The following is a 14,185-nucleotide window of genomic DNA, read 5'->3' as shown; positions in this document are numbered from 1 at the left end:
TCTCTCTCTCTCTCTCTCTCATTGTCTCACATGGCCGTGCCGACTTGAGCACACTGTCTGCGCAGCTCTGCCTCTCTCTCTCAGACGGGGCTCAGCACAGCTGCAGGACAGCAGCACTCGCCGCTTTCTCTCTCTCTCTCTCTCTCTCTCTCTCTCTCTCTCCCTCTCGCCATCAGCGCCGTCCTCTGCTCCTCGGAGAGAGATCGTTCGGTCGGGCTGAGCTGTATATTTAACCTCTCTGGTCCGATCCTCCCCCTCCCCCCCTTCAATTCATTTTTGCCCCCTGGGTCTTCGGTGCGGCAGCAGCAGGGCCACAGGATGGAGGCTCTGGCTATCTACACCTTCCGAGCCACGGAGAGCGATGAGCTCAGCTTCCAGAAGGGAGACATACTGAAGGTAAGACACGGGCAGCCGACAGAGAGAAACTGTCACACTTTCATACTCCCTCATCGCTGACCAAAATTATGCTCATTTTCAGTCATAAACTGTACATGGTTTATGTACTTCAGTTCAGGTTGTTCAATCAGCTTTGCATTAATCATTTGCAGAAGAGGTATGTTGCCTTGACTTTACATTTCCTACCACAAGTGAAACAAACATTTGTGGTAGCTGTGTTGGAGGTGACAGGCAGAGGAACAGAGTTTTGTTCTGGTGGGACTGTGGTGAGAACATACAGGGGCAGGGCACTGACAGCTTGTCTTTATCTATCCAGATCACCAACATGGAGGACGACCCCAACTGGTACACAGCCGAGCTGATGGGCAGGAGGGGCTTTGTGCCCAAGAACTATATCAATGTAAGACCTCACACGTAAGTATCCCTCAAAGTTGCGCTTGTACTGCCCCTGCCCTGACAGTGTCAGCGACCTGAAGAAACCGCACATGTCTCTATGTGTGTGAGACCAGGGAAGAGTGCACTGAGTGTGACTCCGTCCGCAGGTGGTTCGCCGGGCGGATCTCCAGGCATGTGGCCGAGGGCCGACTCCGCCAGCGGGAGTGCGGGGCCTTCCTGGTCAGGGAGAGCGAGAGTGCGCCCGGGGAGTTCTCCGTGTCGGTCAGGTAAGCACCCCCTGCAGTCTCGACGCTGCTGTCAGGCCCGCACAGCACAGACACACTCTGATCTCCACAACACCAAACGTATAACCTCTCTTTTTTTCTTTGGGTCATAAAATATTCTGACCGGTGAGAGAGTCAGTGCACGTGCAGGATGATGTGTGCCTGATTGTGAGCTACTTGTTCACTTCACTGCATTATTTCCGAGTTGCTATTCCGAGGACGTGACGTCGGTGGTATTTTTTTTTTCCTCCGCTGAGCATATCTGCCAATTAAATATGGTATGAACTCTAATTGGAAAAAAGATTATGTTTGAAATTTGCCAAAGGCAGTCAGAGTATGTCCTGTCTTCTTCCACTTGATTTCATACTGTAATCCTCCTGCTCTATGGTCCTGGATGCCCACTGAAGTGTTCTGGTTTCAGAGGCAGAGGGCACTCTGGGCCGGGGTAAATTGTCCCCAGCAGCAAACATCATGCCTGTCTGTCTTCATTAGCTAGCTATGCAGACCCCAGGTGCAGATCTGTGCCCTCCCACCATTGCATGATTGCCACAAGAGGCAGCTTACGCAGGAAGAGGGTTTCACTCCCCAGTAAATGACTAAACCTGTGTCTGAAAAAAATCAGCCTCTTCTGTTTCCCTCTTGATTCCTTTGTCTCTGCGGGTGACTGAATGCTGTCGTCTCTTTGGTCAATACAACACAATGGAGGGGTGATGGTACAACCCTGCTGGTACATACATGTCATGTTAAAAGATCTAAGTTTTGTGACAGGAATTTTTTTATCAGTTCAGTCATTTTATTTTGCAGAAAGTATGTCACAGTATGAGAACAGGGCTATCATAGATTGTGCGCTAAAGTTGTAACGGACATATTCATTAACTTTTCAATTACTATGCTTGACAGGTTACATTTCCAGAGGGTATTGTTTTTGACTTAGTGTATCATTGTTTGTGCGATTGTCCTTTAGTCTGATTAAATCCACTCATAAAAGAGGAAGCACAGTTGTTCCATATTCATCATGATAAAACATTTCCAGCCCTGTGGGAACTAATGTAAGCATAAATATTTTCCGCATATTCTCAAAACAAGTATGCAGTCATGTGATTCAAATGCTTAGATTCAAACTTCAAACAAGAGTAGAAAGCAAGGTTGAGGAGATAAAGAGAACACTGTATACCAAACCATTGGGAGATTCATCTGCAGATTACTGAGGTTTGTTTAGCACATATGGATTCTTCTTACAAATGAATTTAGCAGACCACAGGTGGAGCGCTCCTCCTTGACTTGTTAGCTGCTATTTCTTTCAGTTTTGGTTTATGCTGCTCGCTACATCTGCTTACTTATAAGTCTATGACTGTGAAATTAAAACTGAAGAAGCATAAAAAGCTTTATCCACAGTTATTTAAAATGTTCTTAGGCTAAACTGAACAGCTATTTTAGTTAGCCACATTCAATTAGCTGTGAAGTTATAAATATAACAGCTGCTTATACTAACGCATCACTGGAGATGGGAATACTGAAGTCAGAGCTTGTCAGCTTCCTTTTTTCCCTCCTAGTGCACTAAACACATGATCTTTTTCAATTCCTCAGACCCTGGCAGACAGTACACTATTGTTATGGTTTTGACCAGATTTGGTAATAAAAGGTGTATGTGTATATAAGGTGTATATTCTGTGAATAGTCACTGTAACATGTCACCATTTTAACCATGAATAGATTACTTATAAAGTCAATGGGGTCTCTTGGAGATTCCTATACAGAATATAATGGATGATTATCTTTTCAAATTCAGATCACATTTGAAATTGATTTTTTAGTGCATTAGGAAATTCAGTAGCAAATTATTTAATATTTCTGTCACCCCTAAGGTTTTCATGAATTGGTTTCAGACAGATTCCCAGCCCAAGAAAAAACTTGCTGAATATTTTCCAGCAAGTTTTTAATGACTAGCTCCTATATTGGGAATGGGTTCATTGAACTTTGTAAATCATCCCTTTGATGATTACAAATACATTCAGCAGACTAAGCACGTTCCATCACACAGACATACTATTTGTGAAGCACTGTGGCCGGCTGAGTGAATGTTAATTTTTTTGAGTCATCTGTAAAATTCCAAGAAAACCATCTGTTTTTCTAAAATTGGGCTGAATGCCTTCTGTGAGGGAAGATGTGACCGTAATGACAATCTGTTTTGTACAAATAGCTACCGCCAGATGGCAGCGCAGCACTCCCAACTTAGTTCTATTTTTATCGGTTTGGCATTGGGTTTATCTTGTTTTCTGCATCAGGGGGTCGCATTTGCAACTTTTTTTAGTAGGAGTCATTTCCGCTTCTCATTTGTTTTGCTGATGGCACTTGGGAGGCGGGGGACAGTTGCTCTTTCTGTGGTGTTCAGCCCCCTTTCTGAGCTGTGAGTCCTTGCCATGCTGATGACGTTTCTAGAGCAGGTACACACCCTCAGGCAAAAGCAAAAGGCAACCTCACCCACAAAGAAAATTTCCAGGTGTGGCTGTCGCCGCCTTATGGTGAGGGGGGTACCTGTGGGCGATTGGGGGGGGGGGGGGGGTGTCGGATCAGCCACCCCCACATTTTACTGGCTCTGACGGGCACAGCTGTGCACCTGGTTTAAACAGAGGGAATAGATTTTCTCTACCTGTCCCAGATGAGCGATGGTGTGAGTCTCGCAGACAGTCAGGGTACTATGTGTGCGTTCGTGTCTGAGCATTTGGCATTCTGGGGAGTCTTTCATCTCAGCCCTACCAGGCACAGCGCTAATGTTGAAAGTGAGCGAATGTAGGTCAGCAGTAATGACAGTCACGGGCTGATTAGCGGAACAGCAACAGTGTTTGAGAGCAGACCACTACCCACTTCCCCCCCACAGAAGCAGCTCGTACTTCAAATCAGCTCATACCTGCACTCAGAGTGACAGCAGGACCAGAGCAGCCAAGCAATAACCCACCATCCCCCCTAAAAAAAAAAAATAATGGAACAGCCCACAAAATAGTATCTGATTTTCTTTCACGCTTTTCGGGTGTAGTGTGGAGTCAGAGCAGATTAAAGCAACCCCACCTGCTCACCACAATGGAGTATCAGTTCAATGCTGCTTAAAAAGCCCCTGTTTTCAATGGAAATTCCCTGGCGGTTTCCCTGGGAAATACAGACTGTGGAGTGACAGTTTAACCTGTGAAGAGCACACAGCGTGCCGAGCCACTCCCTTCCGCCGTCCTGGAAACACCCTCCTGAGTCTGCAGCGCTAAAGCAAAGCGCTAATCCCCTTGACATCATTCCGTCCCACCTCTACCTGCCAACACATCACTGACTGCTGACAGGACACACCCTCCTTGTCTAAAACTGGGAGGAGTAAAAACTCTTATGAAAGGAAACTGGCACAGGTCAAGGGTCTGGTGAAAGTGCCGGCAACAAAAGCGATGTCCACTTATAAAGTGTGTGTTCAGGGCGGGCTCCTTTGTGTTAGGAAGGGCAGAGTGGTGGTTAAGTCAGCTTTATGGCTGGGGCCTTTTGACGCTGTAAGTTACTCAATTATTCCTCACAGCTCTTAAGAGGCAGCATACATTGCAGCTGGAGCTTTGTGGTCTCTTTCACCCTTTTGGTGTGTCCATGGTGGTAAAGAGAGACATATTACTAATCGTATGTATTTAAAGTCCAGTATTACCCTATTGATCACCATTACTTATGTGGAGGATTCATTCATACGTAGAGGATTCTTTATCACTTTGAATGAATGTATATCTATATTGCTTTGGTTTCCACCCACATCATGAGTGGTTAACATGTGGGATTTGACAAGTCCAGACTGAGATTTCCAAAGGTTCCTTCTTTTACAAGTTAAGATCTGTGATGATGGATACATTTTAATGAAGAAATGGGTGGCTCTCTAAAATGATGAAATAATTCATTTGGTAAGGTCTGGAAAAAATTATGCATGTTTGGACAAAAGAAGGACTATGTATATGTGGAGTATATGTGGTTTTACTTCTGAAAAAGTTAAACTGTACAAGTAAAGCATTTTTTCTTCATATTGGCCTGTTAGATGAATTTCCCAAACAGGCAGCACATAATATTCATTCCTGTCTATGACAGTAGGAACATTTAAACCATATCTTCCTCATCATTCAGAGGCCTGCTCTTTCTATGCTCTCTTTCTATGCTGTTGTCAGACTTTTGTCTTTTGCTTAACATCTGTTATTATCCATATAATTCTAGAGAAGGCATGTCGCTGCTCATCTTCAAACTTGGTAAACATGTGGTGTGCCAATAAACCAAGGAAGGACATAATCTTGAACTAGGAATTCTTACTCAGCTGGGCTTCTAAATCACATGGAGCAAGACTGGGCATATTAGCTGTGTTACTGCAATGATGGCCCAAAGATGTGAGATAGTCTTCCCCATTCCATCTGTCACACCGTCGTTTCACTTCCAGCACCCTGAGCCGTAGACGAGTCGCATTATCGCCACCCGCACTGTCCCCCACAATTACTGCAGTTAGGAAGATCCATGCGAGCGCGGGCCTTAAGCAAACAATGGGTGTAACCATTAGATGATTTATCTAACAGGGCTCCATTACTTTTAATGTGTTTTGGCCCTGCCTGTTGTGCGCTTGATTGATCTGCCGAGAGGGGTGTTTTAGGTAAGTGGTGAAACAGACAGCCGATCTGAACATCTGTTGTGTGCAGAGGAGACGTTTTGAGAGGTTTAAGCCACAGGACTGCTCCGGGGCACAGAGCAGACATCAAACCTGATCGTCACCAGAGCTGCTATTTGAAACATGGCCTCCTCTTGGCATTCATACAGATGAACTAGTCTCTAGGAACCAGAAATGCTGGTTACGTTGTCTGCACTTCAAGGGCTGGTGGGCCACAAACAATGGCTCTGTCCTCCCAAAACAAAAATAATGATAACAGTAATAACACATACTGTGTCACCATTGATTACCGGGGGTTATTCTTAGCTCCGCCACATTTGTGTGCGTTGTTCATGTAAAGATAAAAGTGGTGCTGAGAGAGGTGGCTTAGCCTGCTCTTCCCTCTGTGAATGGAACAGTCATTCATTACAGGAACTCAGGAGTCCAGACATAACTACAGTACCAGACCCTGGGGCGCCTTTCACATTCACATTTCATAAATGCAGTCCCAGTGAGCTTGCAAACATAACAATGGGAACAAATCCATTCAGTGCCATCTCCGATAACTGCACTGCAGTAAACCCAATTCTAGCTGTAATATGCATAAATCCACGCCCATAGAACTAACAGTGGAAAATACACCGAGGAGCCCATGCCAGATGTGTTATAATGCATTTCAAAGTGAATAATAATCAGTCCGTGAAATAAAAAATGTAATAAAGACGGAAAGCCTAAAGATGTTTCCAAGATCAAATGGCTGCTGCTTTAAGCCAGTGTGGTTACTTGATTTGGCTCACTGCCTGAAAATGTTCTGCTTCCCAGAAAGGTTTTTTCCTGGTCTCTTTTTATTTTCAGTGGGTTTTGTTCCGCCTGCACATAACAGCTGGGTTCCTGTTCCAGCTTGTCCCGGAGACAGTCTGAATGTGTTGAATGGTCCTTAGCCTCTGCTCCGTAACATCCGCACTCCACTGCAGGTCTGGGAGCTGAGTCAGCTGGCAGGTCATCAACAGCTTCCTTTGATCTTTGGCTGAAGCCACACAATGCGTCCCAGCCTAATTCGAACACAAGCGCCTACTCTCTCTCCAACTATGCCACGCTTTGGTTTGGGATTCTGGTCAAACAGAACACCATCACACAGAGGTCCATGACACTGCCCTGTACTCCTGACACCTTGATAATGAAGATTTGCAAATAACTTCAAATACTGGGAGGCATAAAGGGTATCAAAAATGGAGTACTCATACCCCCAGTACTCCGTGTCAGAGCACTGAAAAAAAACAAAGCCTATTTTCTGTCGTAACCAAAAAAGTATTGTTCGCAGCCTACTTGCATAAATCCAATATATTATTTACAGGTCTTTTTGAATACAAAAGCAAATATGTCAATACAGTGACAAGACCAAAACTGTGCCTCCTATGGGGCCTTCTGTTAACGTGGCATTGTATGAGACATCCTTGTGTAAAGACATGAGAAAAATGTGCTAACACAGCAAAGACTGAAAAACAGCTGCATTTGAGAAGAAAACAGGGAATGCATACACTCGTCCTTTACAGTGTTAAAGACGGGGGCTTAGGGTGTGTTGATCCATCACATTGCGATTACCTGAAACAGATCCATCTTGAGAATAAACACTGGCCTGAGACTATAAATCTGCCCTGAACAATGTCATTTTCACACGGCTAATCCGCCAGCAAGCCCCAGGCTTCGGAGTGCTTCGTAATCACCCCTGGAATAATTGCAGTCTGCAGCTCTTCTATGGTATTGATTTCTCAAAGCTGGGTGAGGAATAGCCTGGTAAACATTACATCATTGTTGCGAGGCAGACAATGGCTTCCTGGGAGAAATCTGGGAGATTAGAGAGGTTTCAGATGCTTTCTCACTAAGATTGGGAGTGAATAAGACCGGTCCTGGCCACACAGGAGCAGCGTGAACTCTTCACGGGGGGTTCACCACCAGTTTTTCTTACTCTGTGTGGTCTCACACAGAGCTTCTACTGTACTCTGTATAAATGGCTGCCAGACAGAACATGAGCAGGCTGCATATATACAGAATGTGAATGATTCTGAAACAATCAATTAATGAAATATTACATGATATTGTGCACTTTTCACAGAATTCTTCATAGATCTCAGTACTGAAAAACAAAACACACAGAGGGACAGCTATTTCATACACTATTTCTCTAGTAGTTGGCCTTATGGACCCATTACTATAACTTCAATTTAACTATTACTTACAATTATAGATAGAGTGGCACAAACAGTGCTGCAATCTGTAGGCAATATTAAACAGGTAACGAGGTAATCACCGTCTTGCAAAATCATTGAGTCATTCTGAATCATTCTACAACTAGTTGATGCCGTGCTCTTGCTTTGCATAATCTCTGAAACTGCACAATGCACAGGACATTGGGGTCTGTTAGAATGAGTGCCTATAAAGATGTCATCATCCACTTTCACTGGCACATGATCATAGCATGAGAGTGTGTCCTAAGAGGCATAAGCCAGGTGCAGGTATGTTATAAACAGCATGTTCAGGCTATGTTGTCATTATTAACTTTGTTTTCTTTATTTTCCTGGGAATATTATTGTAAAAACCAATTACTCTGTGGCATGTCTGGACTCATTCAGTCTCAGCTCTGCAATCAAAAGGAGACAACAAAGGTTTGGCAAAGAAATAGCTGCGTGCCAAAGGTCTTGCATTTAATGATTTCAGGTGCATAATTGACATTTGATGTGGAGGGTAACAAAAGGATATAGTAATTTTACTGTTAAATGCTTTGAGAGTAATAGGTATTCAGATGCATTGCCCAGTATCATCTCTCTTTTAAAAAAAAAAATGGATGAGACCATTTCAGTGGAAGTTGCCTGTACCATTTTACTGTTGTGTTAGTCTTCATTTGTCCTCAGGGTGTTGCAGTAAAACAGTATAACATAAGCCAGTGTCCCACCAGGCCATGATTAAAGTTCCCTCCTTATTATGTATAAGTGTGTGTATCTCTCCCTCTCAGCAGCTATGGGGACCATGTACAGCACTTTAAGGTTCTGAAGGACAGAGGTGGTCAGTACTTTGTGTGGGACGAGGCTTTCAGCTCCCTCAACCAACTGGTGGAATTCTACAAGACCAACAGCATTGCCAAGGAGAGAACAGTCTTCCTGAGGGACAGAGAGCGCCCACTGGGGGTAAGTGTCTCCCCCCAGTTCATTAGACATGATGCGTAACTTATTTCCACCAAGCATGAGGTAAAATCCACAAGATAGGGGCTCAGTGTCCCTGTACTGCTACAGCCCTTAAAGGGTAAGTGACTCCATTCTGTTCTGATTGTGAGGTAAACCAGAGGTTTTCAAAGAGACAAAAAGCCATTTGCCAGAGCTGGAAACTAAACTCCCACTCCCACTCTGTGGCATAGCATGGCGTAGCATATCATAGCAGCACTGAAAGGCTAGGTTTCAACACACAGGCCTGAATCACAGGATGACTGAAGTTATATCTTTGTATCCAACTGTAAATGCCTGGCATAGCAGAGAAGCCATGAATAACAAACATCTGCAATGGAAGTTTTCATTATACAAGATATAGACATGTACCTTCAGCAGCCAAATATTCTGATTTACATTTGTTTTTTACACACATTTCAAAATGACAAAGTCTATTTAATTTCTTCATGACATTTGAAACACAGAATAGGAACAGTCATCCATTAAAAAAAACAGTTACTTGTTTGAGTTAATTGCTGTTTGGGTCAGACTATATACGTACATTCACATTGCGGAAGATCTTCAAATCTCATAAAAGAAAAAAAAAAAAAAAACACACAGACATAACACAACACAGCAGGCGGAAAATAAAAACCTGAAAGATATGTACAGTTAATTGGTCTCGCATGACCAGTATCTAAAATGATCTGTAGTGAACACTGTGTCCAGACAAGTCGTTATAGTAGGTCTGGAGGAGGAATGAGCCGGAGATTATCAACATTAAAAAAATGGCATCCAAGATAAGTTGGCCTACTATGAGTACTCCTTTTAATGAACAACATTGTCCTTAGGTGCTTCCATTGTTTACAATTTTATTCATGCTGTCAGCTCTCTGTGTTAGCTTGGGGATAAATTTAGCCAATTACACATTAGCAGTTGCAGTTTGGGTTTTATTTTCACCTTCTTGCACTTCTTGATTTTGCTCCTATTTGTCTGCTCTTTGCTGTTATTTCTCATGTGCGTTTGCTGTCATACGTGCACACATGCATATATGTTAAGGCTTACTCTGCTGAACTTCTGCCCACAACTTTAACTGTGGAGACTCAGAAGTGGCTTCTTGAACCTGCATGCCATTTCATAATCTCTCACAGATGTGTGAAAGCAAACTGGAACTGCACTAGCCCCTGAGTACATTATCCCAGCCCAATACTGACAGCCGCAGGCCAGCTCCTCCCAAGGCCCTACTACCAAGGGTTCCATGGGCCTGTAAAATCCATCGCTCCTTTGAAAATATAATAATCATCGTCATGCCATTGTCACATAAGTACTCTGTTGCTTAGCCCTCTAATATAACGTATTTAAGGCAAAATAAGGAATGGATTTTCCCCTTGAGACGACATGATCAGTACATACAGAGGCCTATGTATTTTTTCATACCTGTGATCAGGTATGAAACAGTTCTATGAAATAACAAACAAATCAGTTTCACAATGTTTTAAAATATTGCATTAATCTTAATATTGCTACCATGTTTGTCCCAAATAATACATTTTATTCCAGACATGGATATGAGCATGAGCGTCACATTACTTCAACTCCCTGTGGCTAGCATTTTGTAACTTCTCCTCTGGTATGGATTACATTGACAGGATGTTTGCTGTAGCTGTATGAGGACCTGGCCTTTCTGAGGGGGGATTTTTGTCTGTTCCTCTTTGCATTTTTGTAGATTTTGGTTTTCATTTGTGGGCAAATTTCTTGAGTTCCAATCTTTTTTTCTCTTTAATTTTTAGGAAATTAAACTTAGCAGGAAAATATAATATGTATCTAATTCATTTATAGCACTTTTGTTTATTTAGCTTAAAACAGTTATTTAACATCTCACAATGTATACCCAGCTACATGAGGGTATACATCAGGGTAAAATGCAATATAAATATTTTCATATTTTCAGACCCATGAAAAACATGGCACCATAAGAAGGCCATGTTTTGTGGTACATTTCAAAGAGCCTTTGAAAAGCTGCATCAATGAAACTGACACAATTTGTGGAGCATAGCTTCACGCTCAGCAAATTACACATAATTACAAAGCTAAGGCCTAGGTATTTACAGGTGTAGACAATGAGCAATGAGTAATCCCACTGTCAAGCCTGACTTCTCAGACTTTCAGTGTAAAAGACAAACGGACAAGACAAGGTTACCGAACAATCAATTTCTGTCAACCCTGACAGACCGCCCCCCATTCAGTGCGACACTATTTGATACTTCCATTCTAAGACATCTACAGTACTCCACCTAAAGCAGAGAGTGCTGGGTGACACTTCAGCTCTGTGATGAGCTGGATCAGAGTTCTGGATGAGAGTGCAGTTCTGTGATGAGCTGGATCAGAGCTCTGGATGAGACTGCAGTTTCATAATAAGTTGGAGCAGAGTTCTGAGTGAGACTGCAGTTTTGTGACAAGCTGATTTAGAGTGTCCAGAGTGAGAGTGCAGTTTTGTGATTTATGAGCTGTAGCCGAGAACAGACCCAATCTGATTCATAATTGTTCTCCATGTGGGGAGGCTAGCAGGCAGACAGACCTGAGACCTGAGTCACAGAATGACTGAGGCAGGCCTGAATTCACAGCTGGTTTATGTCTCATTAAAAAACAAATGTTTCTCACAGATTATCAGAACAATTCAGCATATGTTTTGCTCTCTAAAAAATGGAGCTATTGTGCACTTCAAATGTTAACTAGGGCACCAAAAAGAATTGTGCCAGTTATTTCTGTTGCTTACAGTGCTTTTACCCGCTGTAGAAAGCAGAGGCGTGTCACTATCAAACACATTCACTCATTTACAAACTATGCATGTACACTAGACAATTATCTATGTCATCACCAGATCTGATGGAACAACCACTGTGCTCTGGTCATGTTTTTACCTGTATTGATCTTGAGAGAGTTTGGAAAGACAGATTGCAATGCAGCGTGTTTTATTTTTGATGCATACAGTAACCGCCTTGCATACAAGCTCCCTGACAGCTTATTGACTGGGTAGTCTTCCAGACTTCTGTGAAGCATTCTGTGACTCTAACAGAGCTATATCTGGCACAATTAGTTGGACTGATTGATTAAACCTGACTGGATGCTGTTTGTGTCCCCTTTAGAGAGCACATCACGCCCACGCTCTTTTTGACTTCAACCCCCAGCACATCTCCCAGCTGCGATTCGTGCGCGGTGATGTCATTGACCTGCTGGACTGCTCCGACTCACAGTGCTGGAAGGGCCGTTGTCATGGCCGCGTGGGCGTTTTCCCACCGGAGTACGTCCAGCCCATCTACCACTGACCCTGCACGCTGTCCTCCTCCTCCCCTGGTACAAAGAAGAGCAGCAAAAATGATGGTGGGGGGGGGGAAAGAGGTCATTGCTGTGGGCCATATCCAGCAAACACCTACAGTATCTACCGCTCATCCGAGACTCCCATTGTGTGCGCCCAGTGGATCATTGATCAGCACCTAGACATGACACAAAGCGACCTACAGACCAGAGGAGAGTAGGATACAGGAGAAACACACTGGGAACAAAAGAAAAAAAAAACAGAGATACGGTCGTGTAAATCGGTGAGAACTGGAGAGATAGTGAGAGCAGACACAGTTGAAGAGACTCTTTCGAAAGTGATTTCACCTGGACTTTGTTCTTGCTGCAAAACAGGTCATTTCATAACAAAAGGACAGCTTCACAAAAAGAGCAAATGAGCTTCCATGTGACTACTGCTAGCCCTCGCTGATAGTGTGGGTTACATTCCTGAAAATTCCCCCCATTTGGAAAAATTGTAATTAGCAAGGGTTGAAGGAAATTTGGGGTTAAGGGAAAGCCAAACTGCACTGCCTGTTCAACAAACACATAATAAAATTATAAAAAAAAAACAACGTAATGAAAGCAAGACAGCAGATGTTATTTACTTTGATATGCCACCAGCAACACTTGTTATTGTCATTATTGTTGCTTCACTTTTCTTTCTGGTTCGAATAGTAGATTCATTCACCCCCGTGAGGCACCTACTGATGCTGCCCTGGAGGTTCTACATTTCATTTTGAACATCTTCTCTTTTTTGTGGATGCACGTGATTAAAACGTTTATATTGCTGTTTTCACATGTTGCAGGCAGTTGATAAGAATGGGAAGCCACTGATACATGGAATCAGTGGATGGTAAAAATACTGTTGGGAAAGAATTTCTACATTGTGTCACAGACAGGGATCTGAAAAGCTGGCTCCTTAAAACCATGTACCTGTATGTCAAAAAGAAAGACTGTGCACAGCAAAAACTCCTTTGAAACAAATGATGATACTGTTGATTTCAAAATGTTTCTCCTTCACAGACACTAACGACTGCAATGGAGTTTTGGACATGAACTGAGGATTGGTTGAATTTTTTTTAAGTACTGTACTTCTGCAAAATTACAGATCTGCCAAAAGACCCTATTCTCAGTTTTCATTGACAAATAAGACCAGACAACCTGTGCAACAGAATTTTAAAAGAGAGCACTTTTACAACTTTCAACCAGTCTACAGTTTCTAGCACATTCCTGCTTCAGCTCCTAATTATTTGTAAATTTGAAACTAAAGATGTCTTCTCTTAACTAGTAAGATATTTAAACTTGTGTAAATCAATTTGTGTAATCTCCCACCATTTGTTCACGTGGTGAGGGGAAAAATTATTTTTCAGTTTCTTTCAGTGGTTGTCCCATAGCTGTCATTGCTATAAACAACATGCATATGAAAGTTAAAATATTGTAACCATACACTAGCTCTTGACCATGACAGATATGTATGCCCATTTCTTTTGGAATATATTACTATTTACTGTATGTACCTGAGATATGTATGTAAAGATGTAATAACAATTGGTAAATTTCAATAAAGATGTTGTTTTTCCTCTCATTGCTTCATTGAAGCCATTGCTTTATCTATTCACTTTTTCAGAATAATAACACTTAAAAAATGTCTGACATGAAAGCAACAAAAATAATCTCTAATCATCATTTAGAAAAAAGGTTTGCCACAGTTGTCAGCTGTCAATGTTAGGAATTCAGTCCTTCTGTGATGTGTGCAGAAAAACAGAACTATATGGCAAGGCCAGACAAAACCCAGACAAAAATGTGTTCCTTCAAAAAACAATTAAACTGTATCCTCACATTATCTGCCTTACTGATTCTACTGCATTCTATGCAACTGACATTTACCAGAATTTCTAAAAAGCTGTTATGGTGGGTATCAGATTAGCAGTCACACTAATAACCACCATTGCTGAAAC

At 42.6% G+C, this 14,185-nt stretch overlaps 1 protein-coding gene across 2 annotated transcripts; it reads left to right on the top strand.

Moving 5' to 3' along the window:
- The first annotated feature begins 42 nt into the window (after nucleotides 1-42).
- Nucleotides 43-13,700, top strand: LOC118779786 (GRB2-related adapter protein-like). 2 transcript variants are annotated; one of them, XM_036532054.1, is made up of 5 exons: nucleotides 43-396; nucleotides 713-810; nucleotides 939-1,058; nucleotides 8,708-8,876; nucleotides 12,038-13,700. In XM_036532054.1, exons 1-5 carry the CDS (start codon nucleotides 319-321, stop codon nucleotides 12,215-12,217), a joined length of 645 nt encoding a protein of 214 aa, XP_036387947.1. In that variant the 5' UTR covers nucleotides 43-318; the 3' UTR covers nucleotides 12,218-13,700. The 2 variants fall into 2 exon arrangements, with proteins under 2 accessions (XP_036387947.1, XP_036387938.1); XM_036532045.1 differs by having other exon boundaries at nucleotides 8,705-8,876.
- Nucleotides 13,701-14,185: the final 485 nt, after the last annotated feature.

Source organism: Megalops cyprinoides, chromosome 1, assembly GCF_013368585.1.
Source record: "Megalops cyprinoides isolate fMegCyp1 chromosome 1, fMegCyp1.pri, whole genome shotgun sequence".
Taxonomy (NCBI): domain Eukaryota; kingdom Metazoa; phylum Chordata; class Actinopteri; order Elopiformes; family Megalopidae; genus Megalops; species Megalops cyprinoides.
Note: the sequence above shows the minus strand (reverse complement) of the source record. Positions and strands in the feature narration are given on the sequence as shown.